This window comes from Sciurus vulgaris (genome assembly GCF_902686455.1).
Source record: "Sciurus vulgaris genome assembly, chromosome: 7".
NCBI lineage: Eukaryota > Metazoa > Chordata > Mammalia > Rodentia > Sciuridae > Sciurus > Sciurus vulgaris.
The window spans coordinates 155,525,895-155,547,813 of NC_136467.1; the positions used below are offsets into that span (position 1 = coordinate 155,525,895).

The following is a 21,919-nucleotide window of genomic DNA, read 5'->3' on the forward strand; positions in this document are numbered from 1 at the left end:
ATGCTCCCTTAGACACACAAGTATAAAGTCTAGGGTTTAACTTGCTTCATCCTCTCCCGTTTCCTCACCATACCTACATTACCATATTGAAAGGAATCCTTTCGAAGGCACTTGAGAAGCCATAGGACCTCGACAACGGAGCGGGAGTCTACTTCCAATTCATCCAGTAATACGTAACCGTTAACTCACGTAAACGAAATAGAACCGCTTTTACTCCTTAGAATACTACAATCCTCAAGAACGACAACCGTCGCTTTCAACTAAGCTGGTGCTAAACTTACTCATCTCACATTAACCGGTGTCAAAGCCGGTTTTCCTTCTCACCACATCCTTGAGTATTGGCTCCTGAAAGTCAAAAGTGGGATTAAGTAACGGCAGACGGTTGTGATCTGTGCACAGTCCCCTTATGAAGTTTAGGGTGGCCCTGAAAAGAGCCTTTTGTTTAACTTCCCCTCCAGGATTTACATCGTCTAGGATTCTTCACTTTAAGATTACTTGGTCTGGATCTTGTGGTGACGATTTTCAGTTTTCTTGGGCAGCAGTACAGCCTGGATGTTGGGTAGGACGCCACCCTGCGCGATGGTCACGCCACCCAGTAACTTATTAAGCTCTTCATCGTTGCGGATGGCCAGCTGCAGGTGGCGCGGAATGATGCGCGTCTTCTTGTTGTCGCGGGCTGCATTGCCTGCCAGCTCCAAGATCTCGGCCGTCAGGTACTCCAGCACCGCTGCCAAATAGACTGGTGCGCCAGCTCCAACCCGCTCCGCATAGTTGCCCTTACGCAGTAATCGGTGGATTCGGCCCACAGGAAACTGCAGCCCCGCTCTACAAGAGCGGGTCCTCGCCTTAGCGCGCGCCTTGCCGCCCTGCTTACCACGTCCAGACATCTCTGCAGAAGAGGTCTTCTGGAAACGAGAAGGATGTGCCAAAGCCGGCCTATTTATAGTCTAAAGGCAGGTAGTGATCTGCCACCTGATTGGCTATGACTTTACAGCCAATCAGAAAGTCTTACTGGAGTCACCTCATTTGCATACTTGCCACTGCTATCGGCCAATCAGATAGTGTTTGTCACTACGTCATTTGAGGGTTGTGCCTATAAATACCACTCTTCTCAGCCTTAAGCGGCATTTTCCTACTGGGTTCTACTTGGAGTTGCTGTCTTTCAGCTGTTAACGTGTGCTAACCATGCCGGAGTTGTCTTCTAAAGGTACTACGATTTCCAAGAAGGGCTTCAAGAAAGCTGTCACTAAGACTCAGAAGAAGGAGGGAAAGAAGCGCAAGAGGTGCCGCAAAGAGAGCTATTCCATTTACATCTACAAGGTGCTGAAGCAGGTGCATCCTGACACAGGCATCTCCTCGAAGGCCATGAGCATCATGAATTCCTTTGTTACTGATATATTTGAACGTATAGCTGGCGAGGCGTCGCGCCTGGCGCACTACAACAAGCGCTCCACTATTACATCCCGGGAGATTCAGACAGCTGTGCGTCTCCTGCTTCCCGGGGAACTGGCTAAGCATGCTGTGTCCGAGGGTACCAAAGCTGTTACCAAGTACACCAGTTCCAAGTAAATTTGTTTCGTAAACTTGATTCTAACCCAAAGGCTCTTTTAAGAGCCACTTAACACTTTCTGAAGAAAGAGCTGTGTGCTTATGTGGTCAGCCATAGTTAGTTGACCTTAAACACCAACAGCTTGGTTTAATATACTCTTGTTAACTAAACATGGCTCCAGTGCCCCAACACTTAAGTACATGAATCCAGACTTTTTTCAAAGGCAGCTGTCTGAGGTTCTTGGCTAGTCAACATGTAGCTGTCATGTTGGAATAAATGCTATTAGGGACTTAGGTAATTCTTGGCTAGGACACATTCCTGACTTAAGGCAAAACAAGGTCTGAATCTGTGGAGTAGACTATGGCCTTTGCTAAATTGTTTTGATAAGTAAAAGTGCTTTCCAATCTAATTACCATCCAGGTATTGGGCCTTGAAGACTTAAAACCCATATTTCTTGGCTTTATGTCTTTAGTAGGATGCTCTAGGTTTGATTGAAATGTTGACCTTGAAATGTGGAGATCTTGCCATTCCTTTAAAGCACTTTGTTCTGGAGTAATATATGGCTAACTACAGTCAATTGGCAGTTACTTTTAACTGAATTTTCTGTATTTGTTTTGCTAGAACCATTAAAAATGGTGTTTTTCTGTCTTGTGTTACCAGATCACTACTCTTCAAGAGCAAAGTGATGAGACATTGAATTCAACTCTTAAAAAGAAGGTCTTAAATTATTCCTGGAACATTGAATTCAATTTTTGAATTGTTATATCCTGTAAACCTGCTTGTTGTAATTCTCAATTTGATGGTTTTTTCCTTCTAAAAATATTTAGATTATGCATATCTGATTTTTTTACATTAAAAAGCTTTAGTTTCTTTTGATAGAATATATGAATGTACAAGGAAAATTCAAAATAAAGAACCCTGTACTTCTGTGCAAAGTTAGGGTTCCTTCAAAGCCTGCCTTGGTTCAGAGTCCTCCAAGGTGGCAGATGGGGTTCTGGGGCAGTATTGTTCCAGTCGCCCCATTAACACCCTGAGAAACAGCAGGTACCACACAGCCTCCCAATCCCTGTCAATTTTGTGACCACTCATAACAGGCGACTTCAATTACCCAAGGCTGGTTAGTATTATTTGGGCAAAAGATAAAAAAGGTAACTAGGAAGAGCATCTCTTCAGAGAAAACCGGACATAGCCTTTATTTCCAATATATTTTGGCTACGAATAACAGGAAGTGCCAGCTGAACCGGCTGAGTTAATAAATAATACCACTACAGGGGACACCCACAGTCAGAGAAGTTTCCCCCAGTAGGATGATGGGAGCCGGCCTGACCTCTTGCTCTCGCCTCTACCCTTTTCCACTTGACTCTGATGCTGGTCTCAGTTGCAAGTGTTCATGAAAATTGTTCGAAGTAAAGGCAGGAAGAGATTGTTTCACTGGGTGTCCAGCTGAAAGCACAGAGTCTTCCCAGAGGGCTCGCTCTAGATCCGTTTACTCAACCCAGTGCCTGGTGAGGCCAGGGCCATTTGCCTGCCTCTAGGGTACCATGTGATGGTTGGAGGAAGCAAGCAATTACCTTCATTTAAATTTGGCATTTAAAAAAATTAAATGGCTTTCTAGGTTTTTTTTTTTTATTATTGCAAATAAGGTATTTCCCTACTAATATCTTCTAATGTTTTGTTTTGTATGAAAGATTGCTTTCTGTGCATCATTATTATATCTTACTACCTCACTGAATTAACTTATTTTCATATTACTTTTCTAGTAGATGTTGTATTTTATGTTTGCAATATTATCTGAAAATAGGAAACATTTTATTGCCTCCTTTTATTTAGTTACACTTCTAATTTCTTTCTCCTGCCTGATTTTAGTGGCTTGCACCTTTACAACAATGTGAAATAGTGAAGATTACACATTCTTGTTTTGTCCCTAATGATGCTGAAGATTCTTCTGCCTTCATCCTGATTAAATATGTCATATTGAGGAAGAATCATTCGGTCTGCTTTATTGAGTTTTGAATCAAGAATGGATGTTGAATTTGGCTAAATGTCTTTTCAGTATCTCTGGAGACGATCATATATCTTTCATCTTTAGGTATATGATGCTGAGTTATTTTAACACACTTCCTTACATTGAGTTATACTTGTATTCCTGCTATAAATGTATATAGAATACATTTAATGTTATGCTGAATGCTTGCAATGTATTATTTACAATTTACACTTCAACACTGTAACAGAGGTATTCTCTATTTTCCTTTTTTGTGGGCAATATATTTGGCTTTTGCAATGAATTTTTATTCAATTTACAAAAATAATGTGAAAAATGCTGTCTTGTTTATACTTTGGAGTTGTTTGAATAGCACTGGAATTCTCTTTTCTTTTTTTTCTTTCTTTTTTTTTTTTTTTTTTTGTGTGGTGCTGGGGATCAAACCCAGGGCCTTGTGCTTGCAAGGCAAGCACTCCACCAACTGAGCTATCTCCCTAGTCCTAGAATTCTCTTTTCTTAAAAACTTTGGTAAAATTCCATTTTGAATGAATCAGTATTCAATGCTTTTTTTGTGTGACAGTTCTTAATTTTGTTTTTCTTTTATTAAATTATGCTGTTTAGATATGCTAACAATATGGAATAAATTTTGATAAATCAGATTTTTCCAGAAATTTATTTAAAAATAGTCCCTTAGACATAAGCAAATTCTTCACTATTGATTGTTGTCACTACAGTTTTTTTGTAATACAACTCCTGTATTAACTTATTTTGCATGTGCTTTCTCATTTTCCCAAACCACATTAGTTAATGATTAATCCTTTATTTCATGCCCAATCCTTTTTATTTTTTATTTTTTTATTTTGAAACAGGGTCTCACTAAGTTGCTGAGCTGGCCTTGAGTTTGTGATCCTCCTGCCTCAGCCTCCTGAGCCTCTGGGATTTTAGGCATGTACCACAGTTTCTGGTTCTTTTATTTCACTTTAAAAATGTATTTCTTGTAGTTTTGCATTTATCAGTTATATTTATTTTCTCATGATTATTATTTTCACTTTTCTCACTAGTTATCCGTTCTGCTTTGCTGGCTTATTTTCTTTTTTATTTCCCTAGCTCCTTAAGTGGGTGCTTTTATTTTATGAAGGCAGTCCTCAAACTGGATGGTGTCGATAGACGTGGATTTCAGTTACCACTGTTTAGTTCAATAACATCAGTTGCTCAATAACCCCGTTGAAATTTCATTTGCTCTGGTTTTTAATGGTAATCACATAAATTAGAAACTTCACTGCTAGCTCTTTAAGCCCATACATAAATGGCATACAAATCATGATTGGTTACAATCATGTCACCGCTTTTAAATTAAATTTGTTAGTGATCTATGTTGTTTGGTTTATGCACAGATAAAAAATATGTTATTTGGGGATTTGTCCTAGAAGCAGGAACAATTGTGGCTTCCTTTACCTATCTGTAGACTGTGATTTTGCATTGTCACCACACAAGAACATAATTGGTACCAATAAGTTCAGGGCCAGATAAAGGGCCTTTTTAGAAATCTGGATGCTGCAATTGCCACAAAGTCACCATAATGTCTCTGAATGCAGAAAAAGAGAAAGATCAGCCTTCTAAAGGGAAACTTCCTCATCTCATCTCAGATGAAACCATCAGGTATACAGGACAAGGGAAACCCCAAGGTGAGGTCAGAGAGGACCAGGCCACCTTTATCAAGTCCTCATTGGCCTCTGTGCAGGCAGATGCTGCCAGCTCTGCAGAGTCGTAGACCACTGACTGCACTGTTGCTTCCCTTTTCCAAAAATATTTTCTAAAAATTGTGCATCCTTTTTCTCCATTCTTCAAACATTTGCTCATTGAATGTATGTGGGTGTGCATGCAAAAACACAAAATAAAGGAATTCTTTAGGGTCATAAGGCTTACTTTCTTGTATAGTGAAATGTAGATGTAATCAAATGTTGGAGCAAAATTCTTTATATTAGGAGACCTTGAAGGCTTTGCATTGACAGTAATTTACTCTAAAATACCTCCGCTTAGATTATCTGATCTAAATTTTTTTGTATGAATATCATGCTAAAGCTTAGGGAAATCTTATTAATATATGAAGTGTAGTGAGTTAAATTGTGTCTGTTAAAAACAATATATGTCCAAGTCCTTACCCCTGGACCCTGCGAATGAGGCCATGTTTGGAATTAAGGTGTTTGTGAATATCAAGAATGTTGACACAAAGATACAGAGAAGATAGTCACATGGGAGGTGGCAAACAAAAATTGGAATTATGTACCAATAAGTCACGGAAAGACAAGGTTCTCCATTTGCCATCAGAAGTCAGGAAAAAGGTATAGCAGAGTCTCCCTGTACAGTCTCCAGCTGAAACCAACTCTGTTGACACTTTTTTGACTTTTGGTTTTCATAACAGGGAATATATTTCTACTGTTTTAAGCTACAAAATTTGTGGTAATTTATTGAAACAAACCTAGGAAAGGAATTCATGAACTATCTCAATAAGGAATGTACCCCTATGGAAAAGTTATGTCATCATTTGACTTATGGCAAGTTCTTCCTCTCTTCCTCTCATGTCACAAGAGTTGATAAATAGCAGAAGTAAGGAGAGAAAGTATGTTTTGCTGATAAAAACAGGGACAATGATCAAGATATGTGTTTATGGCAGATACCCATTGGGATTGGAGTGGGTTACTGTATCTAGGAAACCCATTGTCTTGTGACCATAGATTTAGTAATTCTTGATGAAAAACAACCAGCTTGGTTATGTATCTTAACAACTAAAGAAGATTAAGTGATCTAATCTAAATTGGTCATTAGCAGAATTTCACCACTTGATTTTTATATCCACAAGGACTTAGGAAATATTGGTGTTCAGAAATGGTTGTCAGGAGACATTGAGAACTCTTGTGGAGAGAATTCTGAGGTAGTTGAACAGAATAGGAACTGTCATGTTGAGTAAGTCATTGAATTTTTAGGTCTGGAGTTCATGGAGAGCCCTGGACTGCAGAAACAGATGTGCTTAGAGCAAAGGATATAGTTTATATTGCCTGGAGAGTTTAGAGGTATTCTGTAGCCACTAGCCATTTGTGGCTATTGTGCACTTGAAATGTTGCTAGTCTCAACTGAGATATGCCTTAATTTTAAAATGTACAATAGATTTCAAAGGCTTAATTTTAAAAATGTAAATTAAAATTTTTATATTCATTACATGTTGAAATTATAACTTTTGGAGATATTGAATCTAACAAATTATTTTATTAAAATTAATTATACCTGGGTTTTTTCTGCTACTTTTGGCTACTGAAAAGTTTAAAGTTATACATGCAACCAGTATTTCTGGTTTGCATTATATTTCTATTGGACATTTTGAAAATAAAAATTTACACTCAGTTGAAAGTATTAAGAGAATGAGAACACTGGACACTGCAAGGAGGAAAAATATTTGCGAATCATGTATCTGACAAAGGACTTGTATCCAAAATATATATAAAAAAAGACTCTACATTCAACAATAATAAAGTAACCACATAGTTAAAGAATGGGCAAAAGATTCAGAAGGACACCTTGACAAATGATATAAAAATAAACTCAACATCATTTTTTATTAAGGGAATGCAAACAAAAGCAATGAGATACAACACTAGACCTAACAGAATGATGAAAATCCAAAACACATTAAAAAATGGTGACAAATGTGGAGCAAGAAGGACCCACATCCTTTGCTAGTGGGAATATAGAAGGGTGTAGTCACTTTGGAAGACAATTTGGCAGTTTCTCACAGAGCTATACACTTACTTTATGACCCAGAAATCATGTCTTTAGTATTTACCTAGCTAACTTGAAAACATTCTCAAAATTATGCATATGAATATCATTTTACTTATAGTGACTAAAAAGTGGAAGTAATCAATGTATCTTCAATAAATAAATGGAGGGCCAGAGATGCAAGCCTATAGAGTCCTTGCCTGGCATGTATGAGACCCTGGTTTCAATCCCCAGCACTTGGGGAGGGGGAGCAAAGCAGAATGGACAAACAAAATATGGTATTTTTAGTCAATAAAAAAATGAGCAATTGCTCCTTATATGAGTGAATTATAAATACATGCTGCTGATTGAAAGAAATGGCCTGAAAAAATACATTACATTCTTGATGTCACAGAGATTTGAGAGTCATGCAGATGTTTTCTGTTTGCCAGGGTTTTATTTTGGTACCTGGGGCACATTATTAGAGATGTCCCTCTTCCATACAATGTGAATTCAGAAGCCCCATGTCACCACATTGACGGACTACCAGGAAAGGCATTCAGTAGTTCTGCTGCAGCTGTTTCTCAGGGCACTTGTTCTATGAATTTACTGTACATTTAACATCAACTAAGGTTTTCAAAGGTGGTGTACACGTAAACAGTCTGTCAAGAGGCAATAAAGGAATTAACCAGACTGAAGATTCAGGCCACACCAGCTTTCCGGGAAGTACTAATACCTTGATCCTTCCTACTTTCGGTAGTCCCTTTCAGTGTCTGTTATCGGATTTATTTTTCCCCTTAATGCTTCTTCTCCACTCCCAGGTGAGAGTCCAGATCATCATGACAGAGTGGGTCTTGCATTCAAAGTCCTGACTCGAATGTCGGGCATCCTAATTTCTCGGGAAGCCTACTGTCAAATTGGGAGCATCTCAGTATTGGAATCCAGGATTACAGGACACAAACACCATTTCTGAAAAACCTATGTTAAAACAAAAAAGTGACCCCCCACCAATTCTAAATAATGCCAAAATAGGACAAAGTTCCTCCGGTTTACCAGTTGACCCTGGCTAGGGAACTTGTTGAGACACAAATTACTTGAAATGGCAAGATCTTCACATTCCAGTGCCAACCTCTTCAACATCACCGTGTAGGGACTCTTCGCGATGTCTTCTTTCAGAGGACATCATCAGACCAAGAGACGCCGGGCTTTGGGCCTCAAGTCCCAGCAGGCCGAGGGTAGCTAGCCTGATTTATAGGGCCCTTCACCCCCATGCCCCCAACACACCACTAACCTGAAGGGGAAGAAAACCAGCCTTGACGCTCCCATGCCGGACTGGCAGAAGCCCGCAGCTCCAGGCTCTCGACTGTTAAGGCTGAAGATTGGCAATGGGACGGCCTAGAAAAGGCGAGCTCTTCGCCCATGGGAACCCCGCGCCCCAGCAACACCCACGTGGGCCTGGGATTCTACCTCTGCACGGCTTCCCTCGAATTTGGAGTTTCAACGAAGCCGTGGCACGCACAGTTCACTCGGAAAGTAATGCCAGCTCTAGGTGTGCGAGTAAAGCCAGTTACGTGACTGGCCCGAGTTCCACGCTCCCCTTGGTTTTCAATCGCATTAGAGGAAAAGTGAGCTTGTCTAACTCGGCAAGCGTACTTCCTGCACTCGGGCCCCGCGACTCGCTAAGCAATCAGTGTGCGGTCCTTCAGAAAGCGTGAGTGGCTCTGAAAAGAGCCTTTGGTTTGTCGCGTTCCTCTGGCGGCTGGTCAAGCTCGCTTGGCGCTGGTGTACTTGGAGGCGGCCTTGGTGTCCTCGGGCCCTGCGTGCTTGGCCAGCTCACAAGGCAGCAGCAGGCGCATGGCCGTGTGGATCTCACGGGACGTGATGGTCGATCGCTTGCTGTAGCGCGCCAGGCGCGACGCCTCGCCCGCGATGCGCTCGAAGATGTCTTTGACGAACATGTTCACGCCGCTCCCCGCCTCAGAAGAGACACTGGCATCGCAACCAGCACTCTGGGTGGCATCTCTTGCGCTTTCCCCGCCGCCTTCCTTCGTCTGACTTCTGGAAGCCGCTTTCTTACAATCCTTCTTGGAAGTGGCGGCACTCCTTGGCGCAAGCCCGGGCATGGTGGAAGCTCGGTGGCAAAGCGAGTTGCAAGAGAGCGGCGACTGCTGGTGAGTGCCGTATTTATAGGTGCAGAGCTCAAATGGCGTCCTTTGCATCTGGCATGTGATTGGGTATTGCCGAGTATGTAAATGAGGCGACACCTTTCCGGTTCTCTGATTGGTTAAACAGCAGGCAGCCGGTAGAACTGCCACAAGCCACTGCCCGACTATAAATAGGCTGGGCGCCGGTCTTAACGGAAGCTGTTTCCGTTATAACAGATTGGCAGGGGAACAGCCGTGCCCACCCTGGTGTGTTGGTCCCATGGGGGGTTCGCTGGTCCTCGCCACTGAAATTTGGGGGCACTCAACTACTGAGCCACATCCCCAGCCCTGTTTTGTTTTGTTTAGAGACATGATCTCACTGACTTGCTTAGCGTATTTCTTTTGTTAAGACTGGATTTGAACTGGACAACCTCCTGCCTCAGCCTCCTAAATCGCTGGGATTGCAGGAGTGTACCACCTCACCCGACCCAGACAATATTTGATATCTTCATTCTTCTTAGGAGCTAGGAAGGTTGACACAACTCTTTCCTATTCTAGATTTGCTCCCTTTCCCGAAGACGATAGCGTGTTCACTTCAGCAGTTTGCCAAGATGCCTGCATCTCTGAAGTGGGCACTGGAACAGTTCCACCCACAACGGGAAATTCACTGTGGACAGCACAGAGCCCTAAAAACACCTTCTGCTGTTCCAACCACCAGACCAAATTCTTCTCAGTTCTAATTTTTGATAGTTGTAGTCAAACATATTGCTGGTGAGTCAGATGTTACTGTTCTTTCTGATCCTCACTTAAACCCAAGTCTTTCAAGAAATTGAGAAGCATATCGGTTTTGGCTTTGGGTTTATTTTCACATCCCGATGTTTCTGTCACTCCCAGCTTTGGTGTTTAAATGGCACTGAACTTCGTTGTGGAAGCTGCCAACATGGACACAGCAACATAGCTGCAAGGTTGGCAAGACTTCGCCACCAGAGTAATGGTTGTGCCACCAGAGCCATGAGCTGATATTTGGCGATCCAAACTTTACACGAAATGTACATGTTGTAGGTCAGCTGTAAGGTCTAGCTGTCAAGTGCACCTATGCAGACATGCCACCCACTGAGCTTCGCTGGCGAGGACCAGCGAACCCCCCATGGGACCAACACACCAGGGTGGGCACGGCTGTTCCCCTGCCAATCTGTTATAACGGAAACAGCTTCCGTTAAGACCGGCGCCCAGCCTATTTATAGTCGGGCAGTGGCTTGTGGCAGTTCTACCGGCTGCCTGCTGTTTAACCAATCAGAGAACCGGAAAGGTGTCGCCTCATTTACATACTCGGCAATACCCAATCACATGCCAGATGCAAAGGACGCCATTTGAGCTCTGCACCTATAAATACGGCACTCACCAGCAGTCGCCGCTCTCTTGCAACTCGCTTTGCCACCGAGCTTCCACCATGCCCGGGCTTGCGCCAAGGAGTGCCGCCACTTCCAAGAAGGATTGTAAGAAAGCGGCTTCCAGAAGTCAGACGAAGGAAGGCGGCGGGGAAAGCGCAAGAGATGCCACCCAGAGTGCTGGTTGCGATGCCAGTGTCTCTTCTGAGGCGGGGAGCGGCGTGAACATGTTCGTCAAAGACATCTTCGAGCGCATCGCGGGCGAGGCGTCGCGCCTGGCGCGCTACAGCAAGCGATCGACCATCACGTCCCGTGAGATCCACACGGCCATGCGCCTGCTGCTGCCTTGTGAGCTGGCCAAGCACGCAGGGCCCGAGGACACCAAGGCCGCCTCCAAGTACACCAGCGCCAAGCGAGCTTGACCAGCCGCCAGAGGAACGCGACAAACCAAAGGCTCTTTTCAGAGCCACTCACGCTTTCTGAAGGACCGCACACTGATTGCTTAGCGAGTCGCGGGGGCCCGAGTGCAGGAAGTACGCTTGCCGAGTTAGACAAGCTCACTTTTCCTCTAATGCGATTGAAAACCAAGGGGAGCGTGGAACTCGGGCCAGTCACGTAACTGGCTTTACTCGCACACCTAGAGCTGGCATTACTTTCCGAGTGAACTGTGCGTGCCACGGCTTCGTTGAAACTCCAAATTCGAGGGAAGCCGTGCAGAGGTAGAATCCCAGGCCCACGTGGGTGTTGCTGGGGCGCGGGGTTCCCATGGGCGAAGAGCTCGCCTTTTTCTAGGCCGTCCCATTGCCAATCTTCAGCCTTAACAGTCGAGAGCCTGGAGCTGCGGGCTTCTGCCAGTCCGGCATGGGAGCGTCAAGGCTGGTTTTCTTCCCCTTCAGGTTAGTGGTGTGTTGGGGGCATGGGGGTGAAGGGCCCTATAAATCAGGCTAGCTACCCTCGGCCTGCTGGGACTTGAGGCCCAAAGCCCGGCGTCTCTTGGTCTGATGATGTCCTCTGAAAGAAGACATCGCGAAGAGTCCCTACACGGTGATGTTGAAGAGGTTGGCACTGGAATGTGAAGATCTTGCCATTTCAAGTAATTTGTGTCTCAACAAGTTCCCTAGCCAGGGTCAACTGGTAAACCGGAGGAACTTTGTCCTATTTTGGCATTATTTAGAATTGGTGGGGGGTCACTTTTTTGTTTTATCATAGGTTTTTCAGAAATGGTGTTTGTGTCCTGTAATCCTGGATTCCAATACTGAGATGCTCCCAATTTGACAGTAGGCTTCCCGAGAAATTAGGATGCCCGACATTCGAGTCAGGACTTTGAATGCAAGACCCACTCTGTCATGATGATCTGGACTCTCACCTGGGAGTGGAGAAGAAGCATTAAGGGGAAAAATAAATCCGATAACAGACACTGAAAGGGACTACCGAAAGTAGGAAGGATCAAGGTATTAGTACTTCCCGGAAAGCTGGTGTGGCCTGAATCTTCAGTCTGGTTAATTCCTTTATTGCCTCTTGATGTTCAGACTGTGTGCACACATATGTTGGTTCCGTAGTTTGGACACCTGAAGGCTCACATCTCCCTGGAGCCCATCCAGGGGCCTCCCGAAACCCTTTCCTCCCACCCTCAACCAGTCTCTCTCCAGTGTGCTCAGGATAAAACTTCTAAGTTGCTGGTTGAGATAAAATTTTAATGCACCTATGTTCATTTTCAGAAAGCAGATAAAAGGAAAACTTGAAGCCAAGAGATAGTAAAACATCTCATAGGTCATGGCTGACTTTTCCAAGGAAAAAATCCAGCAAGGCCCTGACATTCCTATTCTCCCTGGCTCAACTCTAATTGATGCTGGGGCTCCTGAGAACGACCCGAGGGGGTGACAGTAGCAGCTCTGACCTTCTGCAAGGTTTTCCTCCTATTGTTTTATCATTTTTGTATGAGTTTCATCAAAACTATTTCCAATGCCATTCTACACTAAAGAAATGGAAGCAATGCCCTAACACACTATTCTGCAGTCACCCAGTAACAGCGTGGGGTCTCAGGCAGGAGCCTAATTCAATTGTTTGATGCCAGCAGGAAGAGAACTGCTGAGTTGTTTTCTCCAATTACATTTACCAACCTAATTTGAGAGTGCCTGTAACCCAATTCTTTTTTATCGACTTACAATTTAAAGTTTTTAGTGGAGAATGTTCTTTCCTAATGGCCACCAGTAAAGCAAAGACCTGCCATGATAGGTAAAATAGAAAAGAAATCTGTTCACTGACTCAAGGAGAGAAATTTTCTCCTACCCCAAATACTAGGTGATTAAAACAGACAAACAAACAAAAAAACACTCAACCTTTCCTGTAAAATTAACTGCTGACTTGTGCATACTTTACTATTAGATTCAACTCTATGCTATTTTTGTTTTCCAGAAAGATTCAAGCTACATAGGGTACAGAAAAGTCGTCTCAGTTTTGTGTTACCTAGCAGAAGCAAACACAAAATCTCTCTGGGGAATAATCCCATGACCAATGGCAAGTTTCCTGGAGGTAACATTAAATATTATCTGATTATCTGAAATTAAATAATACTTCTGAGACAATTCAGTATAAGCAAGAGTCAAGAGAGTCCAAAAGAATTGGACCTCCTTCCAAAGCCTCAGATAATAGAATATAAGAGAAAATTGTAGAAATTAAGAACCCTAAGAATACACCAACAAACTACTTATGAAGGCCGGGGGGGGAGGTGGAGGCAGAAAATAAAGTCCCCAAAGTGGAGTTCTTGAAAACAAACTCAGTGAAAGTGAATTCAGCCTCTGATTTGGTTGCTGCTGATTTCTTGAACTGTATGGAATGACTAAAACAGATAGAATTTCATTTTTCAAAATTCAAAGATGCTACACTGGTTCAACAAATCAAGAGGGATCTGAGTTTTCTATTTTCCTTTCCACATGTGGTGGAATATCTTATTTCACAGCTATGTGCTGTTTCCTTAAAGGAAGTATTGTACTCTGTCACTATTAATGTGACTACCTGCTTTGATCAACACAAGGTGAGTAAAAGTAACATGTCATTTCTAGACGTAAGTTTTTCTACATACTGCCTTTTCTCTGTCCCAAGAATGACTTCAGATGGAGGCCAACCATCCATGTGGTATGCACCAGGATCACAAGGGGCACGACTGCTCTTGCCTGTGAATGACAGCAGTGATACACAGAAGGGGAGGAAAGTACAGAAGGCTTCTGGTTTGTTCTGCAGGGCAGTGTCTGTGCTTTCCCCAGCTGCTCATTTCTAACTTCTGATCCACATCAGTCTCCATCTTTTCTTTTCCTTTCTTTTTCTTCCAGAGTCATTTCAGTTGGACTACTATCACTTGTCAACAGAAGTGACAAATGGAAGTCACAACTAAAAGCACAATGAAAACTTAACCTTGCAGTGCAATGACCAATGAATAGGTTCGGGCCCAAATCCTCTTTTGTAGCAAAAGGGACGGTCAGCTATCTGGATCCTTATCTAATTAGCACCAAAAGATAAATGAATCTAAAAGGGGAAGTATCTAAAGGAATTGAGCCAGAACAAAAGGTTTTATTCAACAATCTGGATCTGAAAGAAGCCAAGGCAAACTGGTCATTGCCATAAAGGTAGAGGACAGCAAAGAATCAAAAGAAAAAGAGGATAAGAGATAAATTGCACTTTCTCCAAGTTAAGATTTGAAATCTAGTTACACTTTAAGTTGTTGACAAGGTCACTGGGAATTAATAAACAAAAATGTTCCAGATAAGAGCACAGCACCCAGGTTCAAAATGCCAGCTCCTCACAAGGCACAAAATGTTTCATGGACAGGTAGCTCGACCTTCATGCCACCTACCATCATAGGGCATCCATGACACGGTGCCCTATGACCCACTAAGAAAGGAGGAACATAAGTTCTAGGTTCACAGACATGTTAGCCCAGTATATCGGAGCAAGCCCAAAGAGACAGCTCTTGTACCATGGCTGCGTGGGGTGGGGGTGGGGTGAAAGAAAGTAAGGGAAATGCTCCTCGAGCATAGACTTAGCTGCTGTAATTTATTCTCTCTTAGATTTTATATAGAGAGAAGTGGCATGCAGTTAGGATGCATATAAGCTCCTAGAAATTGGCAAGTGGTCTGCTGGTTGGTCCAGGATCTGGAAGGGACAAGCTGATGGTCAGTGACAAGGGGTAGACGTGTATGGGTGAAGTCAGGGAGTGGGCGCCATGTTGAAGAATCTTAATATCACAGGCAACTGTGTATCAGGCAGCATCTTCTGCAGAGAAAGCACTGAGCAACCAGAGGAGCAGGATGCCTGGAGAGCGCACATAAGCCACTCTGTCCTCAACCACATCGGTGCGTGCTGAGTGGGCTGCTGAAGAGTTTTGTGTTGGTGGCAGGGAGGGAGGCTGTGCATAGGTCCAACACCCTGGGCTCCCTCTCCCCTAAACTGCCCTAGCCTCTGCCACTAACAAATGACAAATCTATCAAAGGTAGAGACTTATACTTTACATTCTTTGTACTACCCTCTCTCAGGATGTTGACAATGACATCTTCCTTCCACCAAAGATCAGGGATTTATCTCTGTTAGACACATATTCTGGAAATGAGAGATTTCCTTGTACACCGAGCCTCAAATGCCAGCATACTGTGAGCTCCTGGAGCATCTGAGTGATGCCGGCAAACAGGCACTTCTTCACAGGGTTCAGTGGTCGCTGCACCACGGCAACACGTTGACACAGTAGACCAGAGTCTCCAACCAATGGCCCCTCCAACTGCTGTGGACTCTCTCTCCATCATCCTAGTAGGAATTTGTACTTTCCTTCCCAATAACTTTATTTCCAGTGCATGTTGGAGACCTAGTTCCCAGAGAAATGGGATACTTCCAGGTGGGGACATAGGGGTCCAATCAACCTAAAATTTTGAATGCTGCCTTGCCTTATTGGGATCCTCTTGTTGGTTGACTAGGAAGGAAAGAAAGGAGTTACCACAAAGGTAGAAATAATAAGTTTAGCCATCATGGGAAGGTGGGTGGCTGCTAACCAAAGGAGACAGGGACAAGGATGTCTAGAGAGCAGGAAACCCCACGCTCCTTTTAACTATGAGTGGGTAACTGCAGCAGCCACAGTGAGACAAAGGCATGGCTTCCACCACCGAAGGTGAACAGTTGGTCACCCCATCCAACAGGCCACCCAGATAAGCAGAAGTGCCCACCAAAGGTGTGGGGAGCTGGAATGGATGGAAAGAGAGGGATTGTGATCATCAATAAAGTCTTGGGACCAGTTGCAGCAAAAGCAGAGGTGCGTGTTCCTGTTGTCCTGAAGAGCCATTGGAATGGACTTGATGAGGGAGAGAAGGGACTGAGTGAAATGGGTAGCAGATGCTGTCACCACTCTGCCCCCATCTGCCACCTCCTGCTTTGGCACATGCAGGCTCCCTTGTGCTTTCTCTGCCACCAGTCATGTGCTCAGTGCTGGGTCCCCGGGCTGCTCCCAGGCAGCCTCTCTGAAGGACAGAAGTCCTGGAAGACAGGAGCTCCCTGAAGTAGCCTGTAGCCAGCACCTGACAGCATATAAATCCTCTGAGGCCTTTCACTTTAGCTGGATGACTCTGTGTGGCCTACGCCATTCCCGGGCTTCTTTGCAAAACTAGTCCAAAGCCGACTTCGCCAGCCTTGGCTTGTCATCAGACCCGTTTGGGCTTGTTACCCTGCTGACTTCTCAGGCCCTCACCATTCCGTGTCCTCCTTTCCCGGAGACGCTGTCTAGCGAGCCACTGTCACACGTCTTCATCTCAGGACCTGCTTCTGGGGAGCTACTCTGGCAGCAGTGGTGAGTGTCGCCCTGCTGTCGACATAGGCACGTCATGATGCAAAGTGGATGCTCTGTGAGACCAAAGATGTTTCAACAAGGGAACTACACTGGGATATGAAGTCAAAGAGATTCAAAATCACCCAGATAATGACTTTCAACAGGAAATATAGGAAAAAATTTACATTTTTCTAAAAATATTTTTTCTCTATTTCTTCTGCTGACTAGGTCTAGAATGGATAAGATACTGGAACAGCAAGCACTCACTGCCTGAAGTGTGGTGTCTGAAAACTATTTCCCACCAAAGTCACTAGTGCTTTTAAAAATCCAAGTCTGGAAGTAGGAGATATATGTGGGACCTGGAAGAAGTTTTTGTGTTGGAAAAGAGGGAAGCTCTCCAAGATCACAGGGTCACGCCACAGAGACACCAGATTCCGCTTGCAGGGAATTGCACTGGCCAAATAAGGGCAGCCTGTGCATCAGAAAGGACCAAGAATGTGACCAGTGACCACAGATCCATTGGAGTCCATGAAGTCATAATTGTATTTGGTCATGTTTGCTAAGAGGTTAAGTCATTATTCTGAAAATTTATAAAGTATTTGTCCTAACTTTCCTATTAAATCTGTATTTCTAGGTTACCAAATATCTGGTAACCTAGTATATCCCAAGTGAAGAGGGCATGACGGAGTCAGCAGACCACAATTTGCAGCTCGTGATGAAACAGCAGATCTGGGCTCCGTTCCCTGAGCCACAGGTAGAGGACTGGTACAGCTGCACTCACAGGTGAGTCAGGAGAAAAGACCCAACCCCAGTGGCCAGTCTGCCATCACTAAACGTGAGATGCCAGCCATTGGGCGCTTCCCACATCAGCACATGTCTCACGCCCTCCGAAGCATTCTTGCGCTGAACCTGCCAAGCCCCTACAGATACCTAGCCATTTAAGAGATGTGAGGGCATGAAGAAACCTGGAAAATGACAGTGACAGGCAAGTCACCTGATCATTCACAAGACACTCTGCAAAGGACCCGGCTTTGCGGTTGTTGATGTTGTTAAGTAACAGCAAATACAGAACAGGGAGAAAGAGCCCTAAAAATTAAGTGACAAGTGACTCCTTCGTGGATCTTCGTTTAAATCAACCAAGCATGAAGGAGGTCACTTTGAAGTTGCTGGGAAAGTTGTCATAATGGTTGGTTTTTACATGACCAATCATTTTTATGTTTTGCTTATTTACTAGATGTGATGAGGGTGTGTTAGTTATATATTTTTAAATACAAATGGATTAGGTATTCATGAAGGATGACATAATATCTGAGACTTTCTTTAAAATACTACAGAAAAATTCCACAGGATATGGAAACTCTAAGAGCCAAATATTGATAACCATTGAAGCCAGTAAACAGGTACATGGTTACATTCGACCATTCTACTTTTTCGTGTGTTCCAAAATTTCCCTAATAAGCCACTGGCATCAGAAATTTAATAAGTAAAACACAGAATCTAGAAGAAGCAATTCTAGCTTCACAAAGCAGCAGAAAGCCTTGGAGCTGACAAACAGCCAAATATGGACACTGAACAGATGCTGAGTGAGGTTTTCACTCATTAAAAGTGCCCCTTTCCCAAAAGATGCCAGAAATTTCTAGCTATAGTGTCAAACAGAGCAGATGCCAGAAACAAAAATCAAACTGAAAAATTAGGTACCAGAGTCTCTTGGGCAAAGGAATTGAAGGTTAGCAATATGAGTTCAGAGAAAGAAAACAACAACAACAACAACAAAAAACTGGTCCAGTTTAGGGAGCACCTGCTAAGTATCCAGCATTTAATGGGCATTGAGAAAGCACAATGAAAAAATGTGTAAGTAATAAAATGTGCAAAATCACTGATTCAGGCTTAGATGATCCTAACTGATCAGGAGATGGCCTTTAGAGTTTCAGGTTAAAAGTGCTCCCAGGTACTGCCTAGGCCAGGTAGCTGAGCCAGGAGGTCCTGGAGTCCTGGCAGGAGAAGGTGAGGGAAACTGTGCCTTCCAGAAGATCTACCCACAGGGCACACGTCACTCACTCCAGCATGTGGAATATCCAACAGGTGTGATCTTTGAGGGCAGTGAGGGCAGGAGGAAGAGGAGGTAGAGAAGGAAGGAGGAGCAGGGAGGGAAGGGAGGGAGTGAGCTCAGGAGGCATCCACAGGGCTAACAGACGTCCCCATCCTTCCTGGGAGAGTAGCTCTGAACAGCGGGGCCACCTCCATCAGAGAAACCGGGGAGCACCTTGGGAAGGAAAGTCCACCTCCAGGACAGGCAGAGACCAAGGGCACCTGTTTCTCATGCCACGAATTTGTGGGTACATCCCAGGTTTCTAGTCCATTGGATGATTTTAGACTCCTAACTCCTCAGAAGAGTCAAGGCAAGGGTGAAAGTTAAGAATTTAACATTTAACTTAGATGCAGAGAGGTCCAAGAATTTGGCAAAGGATTTATCAGGTGGTTACTAATAAACTCAGAAATTTAGTATTGTGTGGAACTGGGTGACATGTCTTCAAAGGAGAAGAAGGAGCTGCTCTCTGTCCTGAGTCAGGTCAGGCTCCCTGGAAGCTGCTGCGTAACGAGGACATTCAGTCACTTCTGCAGTGGGCCTTGGGGTCCTTCCTATCCTGTTGAAGGTATTTGGTAATATGGGAAACTTTTGAGGAAGAAATGTGCCTATCTCCTGCGGCTTTCCACAGGCAAAGGAAAAGGGACATTCTGGGAATGAGTGTGACGTGGACGATTGTGCACAAGGACACGAGGAAAGAGTGTGCTGTGTGGTGCTGTTTACCTGTGTGCTGTGGTGTGTGGGGACCTGTGTGCGGTGGTGCAGCTGAGTGCACAGTGTACGGTCTGCACCGTTTGTGTGGTATTGTGACGTCTGTGCGCTTGGTTTGTGTGGAGCGTGCTTCTGCCAAGCTCCAGGGGGTTGTGCTGTGTGTCGTGTTTGTGCGGTGCTTGTGTTGGGGTGTGTGTATGCTGAAGTACACAGCAGGCCCCCAAGACGGCAGTGTGATGACGGAGCTGACAAACTCTGCAAATCCAGCCTCAGGCTCTGGTGCCTCTGGGCGCTTGCTGTCCGCCCCATGGACGGCTGAGATGGGGTCTCAGGGTCTGGGCTGAGGAGGGCGTGCGGCGTCCTCCCTCGAAGTTCCCTCCACACTGCTCGGACATCCTTCCTTTCTAGGGAGACACAGATAATCTCTCCGGAAGGCAAGTCTGCTGGCAACGAGCCCTCAGATTTCGATTAACACTATTTTCTGTTCATCTTTGACGGGTATTTTCACTGGACATAGGATTTTGAGGTTGATAAAGTTCTTGCTTATTTTCTGTAGTTTTCAGGTTTTCTGTATATTTTTTAATCAATTAAACAATCACAAACTTAAATGTCAAAGGGTCGCACAGAGCCAAAAGGGCGGCGGCGACGGAGTTGCTCGGCCCTGGGTGCGGCCTTTAAAGCAGGGGCCTCTGCGGAGACCAAGCCCTCAGCCAGCAGCGAAGCCCACCACGTGGGTAGCGCGCCCTCCCGGAAGGGCAGGCTTGTCCCAGCCCCGTTAGGTAGGTTCGCTTCTTAGTGTGACCCCGCGCGGCCTCGTGAGAGTGGGAGACACACAGGGGTTTTAGAAATGTTTGGGAAAGGGGCCAAAAAATAATAAAATATGTTAAAAATAAAATAAGATAAAATAAAACAAAACAAAATAAAATAAAAAATAAATAAAAACAAAATAAAATAAAGAAATGAAATAAAATAAAATATAAAATAAAATAATAAAATATAAATAAAATAAAATGTAAAAAATGAAATAAAAAATAAAATAAAATAAAAAATAAATAAAATAAATATTAATAAAACAAATAAAATAAAACATAAAATAAAAATAAATAAAATAAAATAATGAAATGAAATGAAATGAAATAAAATAAAAATAAATAAAATAAATCGGAAAATGCCTGATGGAAGAGGCCAAGCGCACGGCTCCGCGCGCTGCTCCATCCCGGGTAAGCTCCTGTCAGCGCAGCACCCGGGGGAGGACGGCAGGAAGGGGCTCTTTTGGCCCCACCCGCTAGGAGAATGGGAAGGGCCTGGAGGGGCCAGGAGGGCGAGTGTTCGCACTCACCACATCCTCCCACCCCCTCGGCTGGATGATTTCTGATCGCTTTTTGCAAGAAACCCTTTAAGCAGGGTGGAGACAGTCAGGAATGACTGCTGGTGGTCTAGGGCTGTGCCTGTGCCAAGCTGGCCAAATCCCACAAGAGGAGGAGATGGACAGTAGATTATATAATTTCTCCATTCATGTCCTGGTTCGTGGCTGGTTAAATTTTATCACGAATAAGGGTAAGAAAATATTAAGTACTAGTAAAGCACATATAAGTATTTTTAAAAACATTTTTAAAAACATCTTTAAAAATCCCCCCAAATTAAGTCCCACTCATTTTAGGAATGAGAGTTATTTCATATTACAAGACGTATAACTGTCAATGAACACAAGTCAATTAAAAGAGAAAAACTGTATTGTTGCTCCCTGTGGAGCAACAAGGTCTGATGTATCTCCTCAGGGCCCGTCTGAGGAGAATACAGGCCAGCAGGATGATGAGTGTCATGGAAACCCACCAGAGCCGGGAGGTCTGTCAGCGGAGGAAGCACAGCAGGAACTGTTTACTGAGGAAGTTACACAGCTTTTATGTAGTGTGGGGGCTAAGTGGGAGCCAATCAGCTTAAAGGTCAGCAAGGCACGGGGTTCACCAGGGGAGAGTCCCATAGGACTAAATGGCAAACAGAGCTGATCACGTTCAGGGAACTGCTGCTAACCAATCCCTGACAGCAGCGTGTGGAGAGGAGCAGGCCAATCAGGGAGTTGCTGGGTAAGAACACATTTTTCAGTTTCGGGGGAGAGTGGCAGAACAAAGAAATCCGGGTAAACTGTTGGTGGATCAGGCAGTGCCACGAGTGAGGAAGAGGTTGTCATGAGGGTGCAGCCGCATTAGGGTGCGTCCCCTACACTGTGTAATAATTTCTGTAGACCTAGGGTAATCTCTTTGTGGAGTTCTTATTTATCCACAGTAACACTTTGCTAACTGTGAACGTGGTCCCCAGGTGTCCAGTCCCCACTGGACTCCTGGGTGGAACCATGAGAACAGAGGGTGGAGCCAGGAGCCCCAGCAGAGGCACCAAGAGCCTCAGGATCCGCTCCAGGCCTCAGGACAAAGCCAAAATTTGATGCCAAAATGGCTGAAAAGAAGTAATAAGTTTTAGTGCTCTGCATACATTGAATTATTACA

General features: G+C 44.2%; 4 protein-coding genes across 4 annotated transcripts; 2 read left to right on the forward strand and 2 right to left on the reverse strand.

Annotated features, from left to right (window-relative positions):
• Window positions 1–337: 337 nt before the first annotated feature.
• Window positions 338–1,000, reverse strand: LOC306666131 (histone H2A type 1-A). The gene has a single exon (XM_079148011.1). The coding sequence runs from the start codon at window positions 885–887 to the stop codon at window positions 492–494; it is 396 nt and encodes a 131-aa protein (XP_079004137.1). The 5' UTR covers window positions 888–1,000; the 3' UTR covers window positions 338–491.
• Window positions 1,001–1,162: 162 nt separating this feature from the next.
• Window positions 1,163–2,089, forward strand: LOC306666132 (histone H2B type 1-A). Its single transcript, XM_079148012.1, has one exon. It carries the CDS (start codon window positions 1,186–1,188, stop codon window positions 1,567–1,569), a length of 384 nt encoding a protein of 127 aa, XP_079004138.1. The 5' UTR covers window positions 1,163–1,185; the 3' UTR covers window positions 1,570–2,089.
• Window positions 2,090–9,049: 6,960 nt separating this feature from the next.
• Window positions 9,050–9,409, reverse strand: LOC306665808 (histone H2B type 1-A-like; the record flags this gene model as incomplete). The annotated part of the gene is made up of 1 exon (XM_079147409.1): window positions 9,050–9,409. The coding sequence occupies one exon, from the start codon at window positions 9,407–9,409 to the stop codon at window positions 9,050–9,052; it is 360 nt and encodes a 119-aa protein (XP_079003535.1).
• Window positions 9,410–10,880: 1,471 nt separating this feature from the next.
• Window positions 10,881–11,240, forward strand: LOC306665809 (histone H2B type 1-A-like; the record flags this gene model as incomplete). The annotated part of the gene is made up of 1 exon (XM_079147410.1): window positions 10,881–11,240. The coding sequence occupies one exon, from the start codon at window positions 10,881–10,883 to the stop codon at window positions 11,238–11,240; it is 360 nt and encodes a 119-aa protein (XP_079003536.1).
• Window positions 11,241–21,919: the final 10,679 nt, after the last annotated feature.

Coding starts and splice junctions, on each gene's coding strand:
- LOC306666131 (XM_079148011.1), bottom strand. CDS start 887: ATGTCTGGACGTGGTAAGCAGGGCGGCAAGGCGCGCGCTAAGGCGAGG.
- LOC306666132 (XM_079148012.1), top strand. CDS start 1,186: ATGCCGGAGTTGTCTTCTAAAGGTACTACGATTTCCAAGAAGGGCTTC.